Raw genomic sequence first — 21,220 nt, 5'->3', positions numbered from 1 at the left:
CATTTCTTGACATAAAAGCTCACACTGACATATTCCACTCCAAAAGGTGAAACATAAAGAAGCTGTACAAAAATCTGTCTGTAAACATTTTTCATATTCTAATTTATTTCTTTATCCGAACACTCTGAAATGCTTCCATCAGTCGGGATAAGCAACATGTAGCTCCCTACCTCCTATTTTGCAGTCCCCAAGTATTACTACATCACAATTATCCTGCCAAAATATGGAAATTAAACTATAAGGGACATTTATGGGAGAAGAATAAAAGAAAAAATCTAGTTGTTGAATGAAATAATGTTACCAAAGCCCCTCTTTTTACATATATGTGGTTCTGACTGTCAACAATAGAAATTGAGGGTATACATTAAATATAAATGTATATATGTACAAGTATTTTTTTTTTTAAAATGCAAACAATACAAAATACTGAAATGGAAACCATGTCCTCACATGATCCATATATCATGGCTTTTAATCCTAGTAATAGTAATCACCTTGGAGATCTTGACCTTGATATTTTTAATCTAAACATTGCATAACTATCACCATCAAACAGAGCTAGCAAAAGTTTTATGTTGATGGTTGCATGTAAACCATGTGGAAGAGTGCAGCTATGGGGGGGAGGGATGGAGAAACTCCCTCAAACCAGTAGATCCACTTCTTTGTACCTGCTATTTGTTTTCTTCCATGGTTTTAATCTGGCTTTAGCCTGCAAAAAGACAGAGCAAAGTTTATGGTTTGATTATTGACACAACAGGAGAAGTATTGAATAAATATGGTGTCTTGCCATAAAGCCTTCTTCCTCCTTTGCAGTTGCCATAGGCATTTTCTGAACTCAAAGAGGCAAAATGACTAGCCAGTCTCAGGGAATACAGCAACTTCTCCAGGCAGAAAAACGGGCCAAAGATAAGCTTGAAGAAGCCAAAAAAAGTAAGTTATGCCCTATGCTGGAACTCTGTTGAATCTCCAGAAAACTTTTGTCATATATAACTACAGATAAATCACAGAGGCATCAACAAGGAAATGTTATATTTAAATGTTATTGTAGTTTGATTTTTTTTCCCCATTGGGTTAATTTTTAAAACTATCTCCAATGTCTTTTTCTCAACTTTTTAATAATTTGGTGTGTAGTTTCAGAGCTGAATTAATGTGAGTCAACAGTCATCCTTCTATTTCCTTATAGGGGATTATTCTACAACCTACATTCTTTTCTGGTCCTCTAATCAGAATTGGGCCTTCCACTTTGGGTATATAATAAGGAGGCTGAACTAACATATGTGGCGTGTGTGTGTGTGTGTGTGTGTGTGTGTGTGTGTGTATGAATTGAATCAATTTTTCCCAACTATGCCATTATAATCTTCTATGTTTTAATGTTGGCTGCATCTCAGAACTAAAGGAGCCATTGCCTCTGTCTATTGGTTCCCTACATTTTCTATCAGCCTCAGCCAAAAAGGCCAGTGGTTAATAACATTAGTTCTTGAAGGTCTTCTATGTAAGGTAGACTTGTTTGAATTTCCAACATTATTTATCACTTTTTAACCCACCTACTAATATTTTGTTAGTCTAATTACACTTTTTAGGTTTCGTTGAAAGTTACACAGTACATAAAACCTCATGCATTTTTATTCTGCAGCAGCTTCTATTTATTATTATTTATCCTTACACAAGATTTCATGTCTTGTTTTCTAAGATCTCTTTCTCCTTATTATATTGGGCCCCATCAGCAGCTCTGCATTTCCTACCAGGACTTTTTAAACATTTTTGTCAATTAAATTGATTTCATTTCCATGAAATTGGGTTTTGCTATTAATTATTTCAGAGTCTTTCATTCATTTCCTTAAGCTTCTACAAAGAGGTATTTTGAGAAATTCCATCTTTATGAAAACCTGAAAATAAAGCTTTGCCTTTATTTTATGTTCTAATGGGCTATTGGGGATATAATTACCTTTAATACAGACAGGGTCACGTAGTGGGGAAAGTAGTGGCCTAGCAATCCAAATACTGAAATCTAGTCCTTCCTTGGCATGAAAGCCAGTTGGGTGATTTGGGGCCAGGTTCTCTTTTTCAGCATAACCCACCTCACAGAATTTTTGTGGAAAAATGGGTAGCAGAAGTATTATGTACACAATCCTGAGTTCTATAAAATAAAGATGGAATACAAATGTAGTAAGAAAGGAAATTTTCTTTTGGATTATACATTTCTCTGAATTTGCACCAAAAAACATTCCAAAGAAAAATCTATAAATAGTGGACTCTGCAATATGGACTTTGAATTAAAGGATACTTTTCAAGCTATGTTTCGTGACAAAATGTTCAAAAGTTGGGTTTGCACATCTCAGTTCTGTAGATGTTTTGTATTGCAATGGTGACACTGTGTGCCTTGTGGAGATGCATGGATGATGTGATTTTTTTCCTCAGGAATTCACTTTAGAGTGCTTTCTCCAACAGAAGCCTTTTTTATCTACTACAGGCCCAGAAAGGGTCCCAGGAGAAACATAACGTGATATGACAGATTTGCTTTATTCTTTGAATTTGGGGGATTGTATTGCTTGGTAGAGCAACTTCAGAATACAGTAAAGCACTCTACTAATAGTTCATAGTTCATAGAATCATAGGGCTGAAGGGATCTTGGAGATCTTCTAGTTAAATCCCCTGCCCAAGGCAGAAGTTCTTATATTATTTATTAAGAATCCTTTTAAAAATCACCAATTGATACAAAATCTAGCCAGAAGGAACTTTTCATTCATTTCTAATTACCATAATAGATGATATTGATCTTCTATTGGTTACCCAGGAGCTACCAGCCTATTACTATATGACTGCCTAATGTGTGAACTTGCAAGTGCTACTGAAATCCTGATTCCGACCAACCTTACAGTTGACCATGCTGGTGGGGACTGTCAGGAGTTGTAGTTCAGAAATATCTAGAGAACCATTCATTGTTCACCCATGTCTTTGGAGGGAAAGGGTGCTTTCCAAAAACAAACAAAAACAAACAAATGAATGAGAGTAAAGGTTCAGAGGTGATACCCATAGTACTAACCTTAATTACAAAGCATCTGAGAAGTCTGTGGGAGTTCAAGCAACCAAAAGCAATTATCAGTTCTCTCATGAATAGCTTCCCATGCTTCCATTACAGTCCAGTGTAGATATCTTCCTATAAAGCCTTTACATGTCTTACACGAGCACATAAACAGCATTAATGAACATCATACAAAATAAGAAAGCTCAAAATCAGGAGAAACTAATCACCATCAGCCTTAATTATGGTCAAAGACCAGCATAACAAGGGTGGGGTACAAGGAACTTAAAAACATTAAAAATACAAAAATTAAATTACATAAAAAGCTTAAAATATTTTTAAAATCTAAAAAAACCTCTAAAAAGGGGAATAAAAACGCTAAATGAAGATTAAAAATGGCAAACTAAACCTATTTAATACAAACAATGCAATGAATCTAATACAAAACATGATATAATAACAGTCTAGGTACACATTTAAACAAATGGGAACACAATCTCATGAGCTGTGAGAAAAGAGAAACAACAGTGTTTTCCTAACATTTTTTAAGGAAACAAGATGGCAATTTTAGACTATACAACAAGCTGCAGTGATATTTTTACCAGATCTTTTTTCCAGAAAGAGTAGCTGAATTGGCTTTAGATTAGCAGCTGGCAAGCTTGTGCCAATTGTTTTGTCAGTAACAGTGACAGTGTCAATTAAATTCGTTTCATTTCCATGAAATTAAGTTGTGCTATCGCTCTTCTAGCAACAACAATAGCACTTAGACTTCTATTGTGCTTTACATCACTCTCTAAGCAAGGGTGGGGTCAAACTCAAGGCTCAAGAATGTGGTTGGATCTGGCCCTTGGGGCCATCCTGGAAAATGTAAGGGGCCAGCCTGGTCTACCTGCATCACTTCAGCCTGGTCTACCCAATACAAAGAGGAAACATACCAGCAGTTTGGGGAGTGGCATCAAGATGGCCACGCCCACCCAGTCAGCCACACCCAGTGAGTGCGTCAAGCTAGTCATGCCCACCCAGTCGGCCACATCTGCCCAGCTGCCTCAGGTTAACCACAGTCCTGATATGGCCCTCAATGAAATTGAGTTTGACACCCCTGCTCTAAGCGGTTTATGGAGTCAGCATATTGCCTCCCAAAATCTGGGTCCTCATTTTACCAACCTTGGAATGATGGCAGGCTCAGTCAACCTTGAGCCAGCCAGGATCAAACTCCTCCTACCTCTTGTAGCTCTTTTATCACCTACATTCTTTCATTCACATCCTTAAGCTTCTATGAAGATGCATTTAAAGAATTTCATTGTGTTATATGGCTTCTTGCTTGAGCTGGGTTATTGGACTAGAAGACCTCCCTTCCAACGATATTATTCTGTTGCCTTTGTGAAACTGAAAATCCGAGCTATCTTTATAGGTGGTTGGCGATATAATTATCTTTAAGACAGACAATTTGGTGTAGTGGTTAATACACCGGACTAGAAACTGAGAGACAATGAATTCTAGGTCCACCTTAGGCACAAAGCCAGCTAGGTGATCTTGGGCCAGTCACTCTTGACTTGCCAAGAAGGCTGCAGGGACTTGTCCAGGCAATTGCCAGGAGTCAAAACTGACTCATAGCCATATGCATGCAAACCTGTGCCATAAGCCAAAGCTTCTTTTTCTGCATTTCAGGAAATACCAGTTCCAGGACACTCTGTACCAGTTTATACCTGCTTGCTCTTCCACCAGCAAGATTTAGTTGCAATGTGAAACAGGTTTGACTTTCCTGAATTGTAAAATTAAAAACGTGACTCTCATAAGAATAGGATTGTTTCTTGTTGGCGCTGAAGGAGAAGAAGGAAACCTCCCTCCCTGCCCCACTCTGGCCCCCAAAAGGCTTCCAAAGTATATGTAGAAAGCTTTCACAGCCTACTAAAAGTCAGTTTTGTGGCACTGGTTTTTCCAGTTTAGGGTCCTGAAAACCTATTTATTTCAACTAGCTGGGCTGGCTTGAGTTAAATTTTAAATTGATTTTAAATTGGGTTGTTTTAATTTACGGCCAAAATATTTAATTATTTTAAACTGTTTTTAAATTTTGTATGTTCTGTTTTTTACTTTGGCTGTTCACCGCCCTGAGTCCTATTTGGAGAAGGGCGGTATAGAAATGGAAACAAACAAATAAATAAATAAATAAATAGGGTGATGCATATTTCTCTCTCTCTCTCTCTCTCTCTCTCTCTCTCTCTCTCTCTCTCTCTCACACACACACACACACACACACACACACACACACAGAGGTTTATGTTTTCTCTAAGCAAATTTGCAAATTATTTCTAAAAAAAAAACATTACAAACTCACCTCTCAACTAAGCCTGAACATATCTATTGAAAAGCATGAAGTATCTGATTATTATTTTCTACACTACACCTTCAAAATACAAAAAAACAGGGATCACTTGCAACTTGTCTTATCCTCCTGGCATATTTCAGTTCAGAACATGTGTATATTTTTTAAATGTGTTCAAACTTTTGTAAGTCCATGAATCAAAGGATTCTGGATCCCAGTCCTTGTAATCAACTGTGTGACATAAACTTTTGCATTCTTAAGAGTAAGATCCACATAGGATTCTTTTTATCTGGTACAGTAGATGTTCCAACTGTAATTTCTATTCAAGGATTAAAAGATGGCATTCCCTCTTTCAAGAATTTTTTATATCCATGGCTGAAAGTCCAAAAGTGTTCATATTGGATGTGATATTGAGATTAAATAGATACTGATTTTACATAATAGATTTGAATTCACCCTATAATTTTCAGCTGGCAAGCAACTTTATCATCAGTTAACCAACATTAGGAAAATTGACATAAGGCCTGAAAAAGTTTTCAGTTCATTTGATGTTTTGCCACTTCTTAAATCTAACGATTCAGAATGTTGGTTCTCATTGTCAAAGAATTTGCTGCCAAATTGTTCAGTTCTATCCAAGGTTTTCTTAAAACACAGGTCCGGGATTTCTGACCTCAACTGTGCCATGCCCAATTTCCAGTATGTAACATAACTCAATCCAATATGGCATGGCAACCTAAAGAAAATATATGGGGGTGAATAATTGCTTCCAAGCTGAGATATAATCATGCATCCATTTATTTATTTAAACATAGTACGGTTAAGAGTTGAGCCTAATTTTTAGCAAAGAACATTAAGATATATCATGGATTTTAACTCATGGATAAGAAGCACAAAGTAACACAGCTATTTTCCTTCAGGGTACCATTAGGTCAAATCATGATAAATAGCCTAAAATGGGCTATTTAAAAGCTGGTGTGTGTGAAAACTTTCTCTAGCAGGTGAACAGAAAAAAAGGGGGGACAATGGGCAGGAGTGGGTTCTACTTACCTTTACTACTGGTTCGCAGCGGGGCCCCGCGCATACACTCACTTCACTCAAGCACGCGCTCTTCTGCGCAAGCGCAGAAGTGCTTTGATGACATCGGGGTCAATGGGCGGAGCCTCCCGCCGGTTTTACTACCGGTTCTATAGAACTGGTGCGAACCAGTTTTGATGGCATTGCTTCTGATTGACATGACACCAGATACAGCACTATATTGCCTTTTTATGGAGACAGGATCCCCACAGCAGAGGAATGTCTAATCTAAATTCTGGCAGAAAAGATAAATGTGAATACAGGACACAGACTGCATCTAACTGCGAATACTGGCTAATTCCCTCATTACATCACTGAAACCTGGAATAACTTACCTCATATGCTTTGTCATAAAATAGCTATGTCTGATCACTTCCTATATCCACATCTGGATGTTATCCGGAATGCAAAAGCATGCTTGCATTATCACCTCCTCCATAGTATGAAACTATTCAAGCTACGTAGTCTGGGCTATTTGAAGCTATTTGGAGCAAGTTGAAAATTTGAAACTATTGAGTGTCATTCCTAATGGTGGGTCTTTGCTGTTATAAATATGAAGTACACAGAATGCTGCCAATCATTCTAAAATTCTGGGCATTCTAGATTCTTAAAGGGTGAGAATTCTGCAATTCTTCAGAAGCTGTGTTTTTTCTTTAGGATGTGATTATTGGAGGCAAGATGGCATTTTATAAGTTTCACATACATTAACAGACAAAGCTCAAGAACTGGAGGAGATTATAATTTAAGTAAAGGACAATCAATATTTTCAGAATGGTTCTTGTCACCCTTTTTTCTTATTTAAATTAGACAGAAGTGGAATCTCTATGTAAGGACATTAATTCTTTTCCTTCTGGCTGCTAGAACTTGTCCAGGAACAGTTACTCCCCTAGTTGTTTCAATACTATCCTAAATTCATATCTTTCCAGTTTGCTTAAAATGTGATGTACAACCCTCTTTAGCATCTGAAAGAGGGCTTTTGCTTCTGGGTACTGAAGCTCCATATTTAAGAGAATATCTTATGGAGCTAAAAACCTCATTTTAACATTTCAAACTTAGGTTTAACAATTAATCAAATAAAGGCATTAATACTTATTTATTTATTTATTTATTTATTTATTTATTTATTTATTTATTTATTTAGTCGCATTTCTATGCCACCCAACTCCCAAGGGACTCTGGGCGGCTTACAACAGAGAATAAAACAATGCAACAATATCCCATACAAAAGTTAAAAGAAGACATTAAAACATTAAAACGTTAAAACATATACACTCCAATTTGTGGCCGGGTCACAAGATCACTATAACGAGATCAACGGCCCCAGGCCTGCCGGAAGAGCTAGGTTTTCATTGCTTTCCGGAAGGCCAATAGGGTGGGGGTGGTCCGGACTTCAGGAGGTAATTGGTTCCAGAGAGCCGGGGCAGCCACAGAGAAGGCCCTCCCCCATGGGCCCACCAGCCGACATTGTTTAGCTGACGGGACCCGGAGGAGACCGACTCTGTGGGATCTTACCGATCGCTGGGAGCTATGTGGTAGAAGGCAGTTTCGAAGATAGCCTGGTCCTGAGCCAAATACCTGACTAAACTGGAACTTGCAAGGCCAAGATATTAAGCATTATTTTAATACTTAAAAATCAGCTGAATATCATCATTCTCATATTACCCTTATTATGAAATGAGTCACTAGACTTTGATGTTACCTTTTCCTTCATGCCTACAATATGTTAGTGCTCAAAATGTGCTTTAATATTCCCATCCACCTTTCCATCTAGCAAACAGTAGTGAAAGGGAGGCAGAAACTCAATAAATGTAAATATTGCAATTAAGGGATATGAGATGTAACATTATATTGGTTTGGATTTATGCCGGAGTTTAACAAAATTCAATTGTTGTGAACTGAAGGGTTCCTGTCATCAAATCAGTAAGGCAAATCTTGGAGAATGATGCCTTTTGTTGACAACTGCAACTACAATCTGTTGTCTGATTATTGCAAAAAACAAAAAGAAATACTTGGTTTAAAGTTCAGGTCATATAAGAAGTTATCCACATTTCAATGAGCAATGTTCTATGACAGAGTCAATGTTTTTCAATAAGGAAATCTGGAAGCATTTGATTGTTTATGTGAAAGTAAGTAAACACAATATTTCTGATCTTAAAGTCAACACATAATAATTTAAAAAATGTATAACAAAATGAATGTAAATGTTCTCCCCATAGCTAGCACACAGAGCACAGAGAAAGAAGACAATTAAGGCAATCGTTGATCTTAGATTTATCCGTAAGCTTCAAAAAATAGATTCATTAAAATATATACATTCATTTAGAAGGCCGTGATTTGATTGAAAAGAGAGAGAGAAAGGGAGAGAGATGTATATTCAAACTGCAAGATTCACACATGCTTATTAATTTAATGGCTGTACATAACAGATGGATATATGCATTCTGATATAGAGATACTATACCTGTTGAGATGTCAGGATGGTGTTCTGTCCACACTTGTAGAACATTGTATGTGATATGCATATGAGCATTTATGTGGATTTATTTCTCTTCTTTTAATATATCCATTAATTTTTGATTGGCAATGAATTAAGAATAGGCTTGCATTGGAATGTGTGTGTGACCTTGGGAAATGAGGGGAAGGCATGTTGTCTAAGAAACAATCAGATAAGAGACACAGGAACCCCCAGTAGCTTAACAGTCAAAGAGAGAAACTCAGGAAGGATCAGTCCTAATTAATCAAATGCTTAAAAGTGGCAGCAGGAAGTTGTTCTTTCATACTTGCAAGATTCTGTTAATGTAGCCTGACCATACAGTAGAATTAGTTCATCTAGTTGTGTTTGCTGTCTAGTTTACCTGGGACAGATGATATTTTTTTGTGTCACATAGGGTATCTTAGCAGAGTATTGCTCAAGATAATAAAATGATTTGTCCCATTTTGGACATATCATGTTGTACATATCTAGCTCTGTGATTTGTATACCATGGTTTATAGTTTAATGTGGTGTGTGAACTGAGTAGGACAACTATACTTAAACCATTCATGGATTTGAAGGACCATCTTTTCCTAGTCATATCTACTTGACCCACTACAGCAAGGAAGCAGGGAATGCTATGTCCCCTCTCCTAAGGAGGTCCATCTAGCAGGACCAAGAAGAAGGGTCTTCTCCATGATGGCTCCCTCCCTGTGGAATATCATCCTCATGAATTAGCCCCCATTTTGACACTCTTTCTCAAGATTCTGAAGACCTAATTTTGTCAACAGGCCTAGGGACCTCAGAATGGGATTGAGTGGTTTATTTGATTGTTGCTGCCAGAGGGTGGAGGGTTGTTGCTTTTTAATTTTTTTTTTTTAAAAAATGTGCTTTTATCTTAGTAAACTGTCCAAGAATGAGTTGGATGGCCATATAAATTTTCTTAAGTGACAGAATGTGGCAAGGAAATTGGGACATTCTATATAAGATGCTCGTGACAGAGACATGAGCCCTTGAGATCATTCCTATTCAAAGCTTCCAAAGATTCTAAGAAATTAGGGGAATCTATTTTTTAAAAAGAGTATTGAACAGTGATCAACAAAACAAAGGTGTCTCCCTCCCCAGAATAAAAAAGAGTAATGCCTTTCTCCAAATCTCTCCAGTAGAAGCAAAAATAATTTATGGTATAATTCCTAACTATATTGCATTCAGACTCTTTACAGTTTTATGTATAATTGTAAAAGTTAAGTTATAAGGTTATACACAGCATTTTGGCAGGAGAAATTTGGCAGTGAGATTTCTTCTACGATAAAGAGAAAGCGGTAGAAATGCAAGGAAGTTAAGTTTGGGGTTCTTGTCTGGGTTGGGCTGAAGGAAAGGGGATAAGGAACTAAGTGTTCTTGAACTAAAGAAGGGACTGAATTTTAATTTTATCTGACCTCCTGCAGTAAATAAATGATATGTAATCCAATTAAAATGGTATGACTTTTTTTTTTTTCAGGAAAAGGAAAGAGACTGAAGCAAGCCAAGGAAGAAGCCATAGCAGAGATAGACCAATATAGGCTCCAGAGAGAAAAAGGTTTCAGATTGAAGCATTCCGAAGTAAGTAAGAACATCAAGGGAAGATGGTAAGAATATCAAGGAAAGATTAGATTATTGAAATCTCTCTAGTTTGAAGTCCTCCAGAGATTTCTGACTAGTATATGGGCTATGCTAGCTAGGACTGATGGCGGGTGAAAATCAAGTATCTGAAATCACAAACTGGGAAAAGCAGGAACAGTACATATTAAGAATTGTTCATACATTTTGTGTGATCTGTCAGGCCCAAAGAACCAAGAAAACCATGCTGGATTATTTCAGAATATTTTTCTTCGCCTATAGACATAAATCTTGCTAAACTAAAGTGCTTATCAGCATAACTACAAAATATCCCCTGCAAACTGCTAGGGTGATATAGTCCGCCTTCACAATCTTTCTGCATACCAAAGATTCCATGCTTTGTCTCTTTCTTACTGGGAAAGAGCCCCTCTATCCTGCAACTCTGGCCTACATTCCATCACAATTCAGATTCCTGAATCCTACTGTGATTATGTTTCCACAACTGTAAATTCCATGTATTGGCTATTTATACAGACAATGTGTGAAATGAACACATTCTCTAGGCCCATCTTACAGAGAGAAGCTGACCATTCTAGCCAGCCACCTCAACTAATTGAAACAATGAGCTTTTGAAATTAGGTTGCCTATTTCTCAAAAGTCAGTGTGATCCCTGGTTGAGGATTAAGTTCATAAGAACCCACTGTTTTTATGCACTAAAGAAATCAATGAGTAGAAAATTTAATCTTATAAATAATCATTCATATTAATCATTCTTGAAGGTCTCCTCTGAAAAAATAAAGAATGATGAAAGGGTTTGCCCACATATTTGGCAGCAATTCCCAAGTATTATACTCAGAATTCTGTAAGGTTAAAATATTTAAATTTGTGTGAAAAGGAAGCACAAAACTAGAAGAAAGGAGTCATAGTTTGGAATGTATGCATCTGCTTATAACATCACCTTGCTAAATTGTTCAATTGATGTAGAAATATCATTTAATTAAATGGTAGGTCAATGTTGTTTCCACCACAATCTGTCAAATATTTAGTTAATTAAAAACAAATATCACAAAACCCCAACCCTGTGCATACTGTTCAGGCAAATTCATGCTTAGTATGGAATGCTGCAGGATATAATTACATCCTTTTTCCATCTCTGCACCACTGGTGGTTATACCAATAGGTAACAATGTAATTTTATTGATTACAATATAATATTGCACACAATAAGTATATTCACCAGGGGTGGGTTCTACTTATCTTTACTACCAGTTTGCATCACGCCCGTGCACTCTTCTGCGCACGCACAGATCACCTATGATGACATCCGGGTCAGTGGGCGGAGTCTCCCGCTGGTTTTACTACCGGTTCTTGAGAACCGGTCCAAACCGGGGGCAACCCACCACTGATATTCACTCAATAAATTAATCCCCTATACTTTTCCCACAATGAAATACCAGGGGAAAAAAATAAATCAAATTCTTTTTTCCAACCCAGATTAACCATATGAGGCCTTGGGAGAGACTTCTCTTACATTGTGTATAGTTTTTTAAAAAGTATGTATATATATTGATTAATTAATGTCCCACCTCTCTTTCTGGAGGTCCAAGTGGCATACTTGGCACTTCCTCTTATTATTTTTTGCTCACAATAACAACTTTATGAGGTAAATGGATCCGAGTGTCTATGGGTGAAGATAGACTTGAACCTGAGTATCTCTGGTCATACCCAGGATCTAAACTACTATACCAAACTGTCCCTCTTCTCCTTCTCCTTCTCCTTCTCCTTCTCCTTCTCCTTCTCCTTCTCCTTCTCCTTCTCCTTCTCCTTCTCCTTCCCCTTCCCCTTCCCCTTCCCCTTCCCCTTCCCCTTCCCCTTCCCCTTCCCCTTCCCCTTCTTCTTCTTCTTCTTCTTCTTCTTCTTCTTCTTCTTCTTCTTCTTCTTCTTCTTCTTCTTCTTCCTCCTCTTCTCCTCTTCCTCCTCCTCCTCCCCCCCCTCCTCCTCCTCCTCCTCCTCCTCCTCTTCTTCTTCTTCTTCTTCTTCTTCTTCTTCTTCTTCTTCTTCTTCTTCTTCTTCTTCTTCTTCTTCTTCTTCTTCTTCTTCTGCCATGTCCATCATTGAACATTGGCGATCATGTTGGCAATCCTATTTTTATCAAGAGCCGCATGAAAATTGCTGCTGAGTTTTGTCCAAACCAGTCCCTTAGGTTTTGAAGCCATGATGTTCTTCTTCTGCCTGGACCTCATTTGCCTTCAATCTTTCCCTAAAGAATTAAGTGAAGGATGTCATATTTTTCTGGGTGTCACATCACATGTCCAAAATATTTTGCTTTTTAATGGCTTTGATGATTTCCCTTTGCCTTAGTAGATTCATCATTTCTTATGATCCCATTAACATTTATACTAGTATTATTTAGGATTATTAGAATTAGTATTATTTTGTTGCACTGGCAATGACTGTACTGTTGATATGCCTGAAAGACCAGGTCATTGTCATGGAAAAGATCTACCTGCATTGTAGTTAAGAATCCACAATGATCTGATGGCACATCATCAATTATTTAGAAACTATGGATTTGGTTTACATATTATATATGGATATGAAACATGTAGATTTCTTTGTTTACATATATTTGAAAAGGATCAGTAACCTGCATTCATAAAAAGAATCACAAATAATCCTATGCATTCATGTTTCCAAATCTAGAATAAGATTAAAGCAGAGTTTTATTATTTCATTGTCTAGCATGGAAGAAATGTAAATGGTTTGTACAACAGAATCAAAATTATATTTGAAAGGCATTTTAATAGGCTCAAACTTGCCAAATTACATTATCAGCAGAATATATTCTCAAAACGAGAGGTTTTTTAATAACAGTGTTTTATAACAGCATAATTAATTCTGTTATAATAATAAACCCTTCTATGTAGAACACAAGTCAAAATTTGGGAACATCATCAAGTGCACACACAAACATATGTAGGCTCTGGTTTGGACACTTGTCCATATTTGATGTGCACCTCTAATTTATATAATTATTTTTGGGGGAAATGAAACATCATTACAATAGGATTGGTTATCATTACCATTCATACCATTGTCTTTTCTTTTTGCCAATTCATCTCCATGAAATCTAATAGTAATCCATCAACACCTCCCATTATTTATTTTTCAAGCTATAATGTGAAACTATGTATCACTAAAAGATGCCTGATGATTTAATTCAATCTACATTTTTAAGCAGTGAAGCTAATTATTTACACTAATATGCAGATCAGGGTAGATATACTTTCCTTTTCACCATTTTTCCAATTTTATAATTTGATCCTTTTCTGTAAAAAAAAAAAAAAAAGACAAAACATATCTTTTTGAATTAAAGTACATATTAAAATGTGTCAGCATTTAGGGCTTAAGTTATTCCAATGAGTGGGTAATAGCCGTATTTTACTAGCCGTTGCTGATGAAGTAATGAAATCGTAAATTGTTGCTTAGTTGAAGGAAGGTACTGTACATGAGTAAACCTAATTGTAATTACTTAAGTATGTAAAGTAGAATCATGTTGGTGAATTAACCATTGATGACCAAAACTGGTATGACTTCTAGATGGAATAGGACACTGGAATGTTAGATACATAGCTTAGGTGTTTACCAAATGTTTATATTCAAAAGTTCCCTAAGTTGCTTAACCCCATTACTTAGGGTTAAGTCAGAAACATTATGGAACTAATTTAGTAACAGAAGAGAATATTTGTAACTCAGGGTTGAAACATGGGATCCTTGGTCAACTCTGAGCTTGGTTGTTTTGTTGCCGATGTTTCATTATGTTATCATAGATAACATAAGTGCTTGAAGAGTATGGGGTTTGTTCTCTTTTTATATACTAATGTAATGGCCCTCTTGGGTGCCAAGGACTGGTTCCGTGGAGAGGGTTTTTTCCGTGGACTAGAGGAATGTGGTTTCACATGATGCCTGCATCCTCTACATGTACAGAGGGGCCTTCACTCGATTGTATGGCCCAGTTCCTGGTGGGCTGCGGACCGGTGCCAATCCACAGCCTGAGGGTTGGGGACCCATGTACTAGTAGCTTGCCCTGTCAGTGTTAGTGGGAGTGTTCTTGGTGGTTCCTTGATTAGTAATTCCCTGAAGCCAATTTAGCTTGTGATACTAAATTGGTAATTTAACCATTGCTGATTTAGCAAAGTGCACTAGCTTTGTAGACAGTCTTAGAACAACTTCACTATCTTCTATTTTTTGCTTCTTTTCTGGGCAGAAAATGATTGCCTTTGGCAATTTCAGAGAGAGAGAGAGATACACACATACACAACACAAGCCTCTCTATCCCATAATCCTAGATCCCCACAAGAGCATGAGAGATAATTATCTAAAAAGGGCTTTTTGAATAACAGCGTCCTGCTGTTAAAAGACTATACAAATCACAAACAGAAGAGAACATGAGTTGTTTTGAAACTTGCATAGACGTTTCTGCTTACTTTACATATTATACCCTGTTTTGTCTTTGCAGATAATGGGCTCTCATGATAATCTATCAACAAAAATAGATGAAGAAACGGCAGCAAAGATCCAAGGCCTCACTAATAATTATCAGAAGAACAGAGAGAATGTGCTTGGTCATCTATTAGGCAAAGTGTACAACATCAATCCTGATATCCATCCAAATTATACATATACAATTTAAATCCCTATGGAAATGTTTTAAAAGAAGCAGTACTCACAGAATGAGATGGCAGATTGGGAACTATCACTATATATTAGCTTGCTACCAATTATATTTTTATCACCAGCAAGGGCCGAATAAGAATTCATTTGGATTTTCTGTTTCCAACAGTCAAATTGTTACACATAATTTTACTACTGATTTTTTTAAAACAATTATTATTACTTTCTGCATTCCAGCTGGATATACAATCTCAAAGCTGAAGCATATTCTTGAGCATAATATTTGTAATTTGGCCAGCTTTTATAGGCAACTCTCTGGCAACGTAGATTTTTACCCTCACTTTTTTTTTTCCATTTTTGTAGCAAAGATTGTATCACTTAAATATGGGCAAAAGCAGAAAAAAAGAATGGCTTGACACCAGCAGCTTTTAAGTGGGTGTCTTTTTTTCTTCTGATGTTCTCTGATGCTTGGAAAGTATCTTGTCATATGGCTTGTTGTAGGAAATCTGTTTGTCTCAATATGTGGAGTTTTAAAATAACTAAGTATACAATAAATAGTATATATTATTAGACTTAACATTAACCATGTGTCTCTAGGTTTTTACATATGGGGAAACTACAGTCATATGTATAGAATGCCTTTACATATCAGACATACAGCAATTTCCCCAAATTATGTTGGAATTAGAAGTTCTGTCTGTGAGTTGGTATTTGGCCAAAATAAACTTCTCTGTCATTCATAGTATCAAAAACATATTCCCTTGGTTATAGCAAAGGTAGACACCACACAACACCTCTGAAACAAATAAGAGTCTTGTTCACAGGATAGATTAAAGATAAGCTTCAACTCACAAACAGTGGCAAGCAGTTCCATCACTAAATCCAGCCAAAAGCATGACCAGTCTTTATCAGAAATGAGCTGAGCTTGCATTATAATAAATATTTACCTGGGAGTAAGCTCTGGAACTGAAATAACTGTAGGCTTTCATGAGCAAGGACATTCAAAAAGATGTGTTTCTTATCCTTTTATCTTTCCTTTGCAGTCACTTGTGCCTCTCAGAGCTCCGCAGCTGAATAGTGCAGTAAGATCTATAGATCTTGCTTAATGGAAGAGAGAAAAGAAAACATTATTTCCATAAGTTAATCTCTCTTAAGAGTTAAATTTTGCAAAGCACCTAGGGCCATTCTCATATTTCTAATTAATAGCATTACAATTAATGTTATGGGATGAGTTCCATGGACAGTTGCTATGAGATTCTGTCTAAAGTCTTTTTTTACAAATAATTATCAAAATTGTTAAGATTTTACTTACTTATAAACAAATGTCATTTTCGGCAACATTTCCTGCCCTTGATTCTGCTCCAAATTTTTCTAGCACTTACCATTCTACTTGGAGCATTTCCATGTTTGGTAAAATATAACTTTTTTTTAAAGGCAATTTGTCTATATCAGAAAGTTGAAAATCTGGATGTCACTTTTCTAATCTTCCATTTCTTCAGAACATTTTTATTCAGATTTCCTAAAATGCTTACATGATTGAAATAAGCATACGTGAATTTTATTGAACTACAACTTACGTTTTGGTTTTGGGGTTTTCTTTCTCGAGATGGGGCAATGCTACTTTATGGTTCATAGGTATCCTTCTCTCTAGGACCAAAAGCACATTGAAAATCACAAATAACTGTGTTACTGCCTTACTTAATTTTGTAAGAATCATTGACAGAGATAACACTACTGGTATTAATTTTAGAACATTAATGTTATAATTGAAGTCTGAAATTTATTTGCATTAATAGACAAATCACAGCAGCTGCAATAATATTATGAAAAGAGAGGAACTCATAGTTGAATCTGTGTTGTTGGAGTAGAACAGTGAGACAATAAGAAACAGGCTGCCGTTTTATTATAGTTAAAAAAAGTTGAATAGCCTGCCTCAAACAATAGACGAAATCTAGTATCAGGGACCAGATATCCAGATTGGAAAAGGACAGGAAAAACATCTGAAAGGAGGGAGGGTTCATTTTATGACCATTTATGACCTCATTTTATGAGGAAGGAAAGAAGGGAAGGAAAGGAAAGGAAAGGAAAGGAAAGGAAAGGAAAGGGAAGGAAAGGAAAGGAAAGGAAAGGAAAGGAAGGGAAGGGAAGGGAAGGGAAGGGAAGGGAAGGGAAGGGAAAGGAAAGGAAAGGAAAGGAAAAGAAAGGAAAGGGCTGTTTGCCTTGAAGCAGTTTGGAAGATTAAGAGGGAATAAATGCACACACTTTTTACAAATGATTAAATGCAATCTATGTTTCTTCTCATTCATGTCAATGAAGATTCTCAATCATCAAGGCAGAGAGGTCTGAAGGTACATAGCTATACACATGCAACATATGCAGAATAAACCTAGTCTGATTTACAGCACATAAACTGATTACTTTCATTCACCATTTGACATGACTTTATGATTCTGTGTAAAAGAGTGGCTTTCTATGTGTCTTTTCTTCTTTTTGTCAAGTTCTGGATAGGCAAAACAAATAATCATCAATGTCCCACTATAGGAAAAATGCAACATGGGCATAAGAGGCAAGCAAGCTACTAGCATAATAAAGAACACTCGTATTACTCGTTTATAAATAGGATTGCTGATCCAAAAAAAGAAAATCAAGTGGATTTTTTCCCCCTTTCCTGTGCAAGCACAACACATTGCAATAGTGTGATCTGCAAAAATCAGGAGGTGCAGCATTTCACAACCTGGGGGAGAAAAAGCATAATCAGCTGTCTCACATCAGGAATATCCTGGCTCTAGAATATGATATTCTTTGCCTGATTACACATCTCTAGTTGCAAAATTACTATGACGTACGCGCTGCTTTGAATGGGACTGCTGCCTTGTAGACCCATACAATATTCTTAGCTACAGTCTGGAAGGAAGCAGTACCTACTGCCTTTTACCAAGTATTAGGTACTTCCCAGTCAGAACTAGAGACTAGTTATTTCTTAGAGGTTTTTCTTCAAAGAATTAATATGGATATTCTCCTGCTTCTTCTGCAAACAAGATTAGCCAAGTGCTGAGACAGAAAAAGTGTAGCAGGAGGCAATTTCTTAGCAACCTTTGCAAATGTTTGCTTTCATCCTATTGTCACTTGAATAGGCATTCTTCCAGTTCATTAACATTTTCCTTTGGTCAATGACTATATCAAGAACAAGTGTACATATATATTTGAGGTGATATAAATTAGCATAAAGTAATGGTAATCTAAAATTTACCTGAGCTTCACAGTTAAAAGAAATTACCAAGCCTGCTTTGTGCTGACGCACAAAAATTTAGCCCCACACAACACATGTACATACACATATGCTTGCCTAAATGGAGAAGCAAAAAAGAGATGATTAAGTCTGCATTGTATATCTCTATCTATCAAGTGCATAATTTAAGTGGGCATATCCTGTTGATTCATAAGAACTATAGTAGCAAACTTTCCTGCAGGGATGTTCTTATTGGTTCCAAATATAACTGATTCTCCTCTAAGTAGGAAATGGCATATCAAATAGATAATTTTATAGCTTCAAAGAAAAATTTATTACATATTAAATTATAGTAAGAGGTATCCTGGCTCAGTGGCTTAAAAGATGCCAGAGAAGGTCTATACCTGTAATGGAGAACCTATGGCATGTGCCACAGGTGGCACGCATAGCCATATCGGTGGGCATGTGAGTTCAGCTCCAGTGGGACCAGAAGTTGGCAAACGGGCCATCTGGAGGAACTCCGGGAGGTGGGGAAGGCCATTTTCCCCACCACCAGACTCCTAGAAAGGCTCTGGAGGATGGGGACAGCAAACAAACAGGATTTTCAGTCCCACTGGAAGTTGGCAAACAGGCCATTTTCAGCCTCTGGAGGGCCTTCAGGGGGGTGGGGAAGTCTGTTTTCACCCTCCCCAGACTCCTATAAAGGCTCTGGAGATTGGGGAGAGTGAAAAATGGACCTACCATGCCATCACGTGCCAGGAGCGGGGGGAGCAGGGGGGTCGCACGTGCATGCACGGGGGCAGGGCACATAAAATTATGGGTGCGGGCACATGCGCGGACGTGACCCCACCCCACCCACCCTGCTCCTGGCACGCGATGGCAAAAAGGTTAGCCATCACTGGTCTATACTTTGAGTCCTATCACTGCATGATGGAATGAGCTTCTGTCACTTGCCTCAGCTCCTGCCAACCTAACAGTTCAAAAGCATGCAAATATAAGTAGATAAATAGGTACCACTTCGGTGGGAAGGTAACAGCATTTCATGTTTCGCCATATGCTTTGTGCTGTGGCGTGATGTCATGCTGGCCACATAAACACAGAAACAACTTCAGAGAGTGCTGGCTAAATGATTTAAAGAAACAGAGATGGGTACCACCCCCTAAAGTTGGCTATGACTAGTGGAATAAAACTTGCAGGGACTCCTTAAATTATAGTAAACTGGAACCACTGATATATCCAATTGGTAACCCATATCTCTTAATATTCACTTTATAACGCTTGTGTCAAAAATATCCTTCAAGAGAATAGCAATAGCACAAGCACTTATACTTATATATCACTTCATAGGGCTGTATAGCACTCTCTAAGCAGGTTACAGAATCAACAAATTGCCCCCAACAATCTAGGTCCTCATTTTACCAATCTCGGAAAGATGGAAGGCTGAGTCAATCTTGAGCCAGTGAGAATCGAACAGCTGGCAGTCAGCAGAATTAGCCTGTTGTACTGTATTCCAATCACTGAACAATCACAGTTCTTAGAAACCATATCATTGAAACCTAGTCTGTCAAAGGTGAGTCCTAGAAGATTGACAGAAATTGATAAGGAAACCCAAACCAAGAACTTGAACAACTGCAATGAAAAAATTCAATTGGATTCATTACAAAGGGCGTAATTTGGGTTGTGATAATAAAAACCAAACAAGAATTGTGCTAGAAGTTTTGTCTCAAACAAAAAAAAGGCAGGAAGTGTGATAAAATGACAACTCCTGGAATAAAAACAAGTTCAACATTACCACAATATTATATTCAGCATTTGTACTATGACCTTTGAATTTTTTATTCATTTTTCACATTTCTGAACCACCCATCTCCCTCAGAGATGCTTTTTGTAGGATATAGTACTGAGAGCAATAATCCCCAGATACTTAAAACTTCATACCTGTTCATTCTTAGTGAAAGTCAAGTTGCCTCTTGAAAAAAGCACCTTTGGGACAACCATGACCTGGATAACTGAGAATTTCCATAGACTGTTCAGTCTTACTTCATTAAATGAACAAATGGGATAGCTGTTTCCTAATATATTGGCAATTGGAATGTTCAACTCTTTTCCAATTTTTACTGTTATTTCCTGACCCCTAAATATCCAACAATCAAGTCATGGGATTTAAATATATATATAAATTTAAATAAACAAACAGTAACAATTCAATAAGGCACCTTTTAAGGCTGAACAAAGGGTAGAATGATTTGAAATATAAGAATAACTAATGCAACAAATCATTGTTAAGGAAGGTTACCCTTGGTGTTTGATTCCTCTATTCTCCCTCACCAATATTGAAAAGACTTCAGAGAGTGCTCTGAACTCCTACATTTAAAGATGTGGTTGAAAGTACAGTATGTTCACTTGCACAAAAAGGCAGCCAATTCACGTTCTGAGTAGAGATTTTTATGCCTTTCTTGATATTCCCTCAAGTGTTACATACTATCATAGCATCTGAATACCAGGTTAATTAATGGAAGGAGGCCTCAAAAGCCACGGAGATAGTAAGTATTGTACTGGAAACCAAGGCATCAGGTTCCACACAAATGTTTACTTATAATTTATACCCAATTTTCTGTGGTGAGAGTCAGTTTGGTTTAGTGGTTAAGGCACCAGGCTAAAAAATGGGGGTTGTGAGTTCCAGTCTTGCCCTAGGCCTGAACACAACTGAGTTGACCTTGAGCCAGTCACTCTCTCTCATCCTTAAGAAGCAAGCACAAAACCATTTCTGAAATCTTGCCCCCAAAAAAGCTGCAGGGACTTGTTTTAGGGAGTTGCCAGTCAACA

At 37.2% G+C, this 21,220-nt stretch overlaps 1 protein-coding gene across 2 annotated transcripts; it reads left to right on the top strand.

The window, feature by feature from the left end:
* The first annotated feature begins 848 nt into the window (after window positions 1-848).
* ATP6V1G3 (ATPase H+ transporting V1 subunit G3) lies at window positions 849-15,184 on the top strand. 2 transcript variants are annotated; one of them, XM_070939317.1, is made up of 4 exons: window positions 849-930; window positions 9,093-9,110; window positions 10,394-10,494; window positions 15,011-15,184. In XM_070939317.1, the coding sequence occupies exons 1-4, from the start codon at window positions 849-851 to the stop codon at window positions 15,182-15,184; spliced, it is 375 nt and encodes a 124-aa protein (XP_070795418.1). The 2 variants fall into 2 exon arrangements, with proteins under 2 accessions (XP_070795418.1, XP_070795417.1); XM_070939316.1 differs by lacking the exon at window positions 9,093-9,110.
* The last annotated feature ends 6,036 nt before the right edge of the window (window positions 15,185-21,220 follow it).

This window comes from Pituophis catenifer, unplaced genomic scaffold (genome assembly GCF_029215685.1).
Source record: "Pituophis catenifer annectens isolate HBS135680 unplaced genomic scaffold, rPitCat1.0.hap2 SCAF_3, whole genome shotgun sequence".
Lineage (NCBI taxonomy): Eukaryota > Metazoa > Chordata > Lepidosauria > Squamata > Colubridae > Pituophis > Pituophis catenifer.
This window is presented reverse-complemented; position numbering and strand designations above follow the sequence as displayed.

Excerpts from the sequence above, each read along its gene's own strand:
- ATP6V1G3 (XM_070939317.1), top strand. The coding sequence starts at position 849 with ATGACTAGCCAGTCTCAGGGAATACAGCAACTTCTCCAGGCAGAAAAA. Across the intron at positions 10,495-15,010 it reads TCAGATTGAAGCATTCCGAA|ATAATGGGCTCTCATGATAA; the intron begins GTAAGTAAGAAC and ends TTGTCTTTGCAG.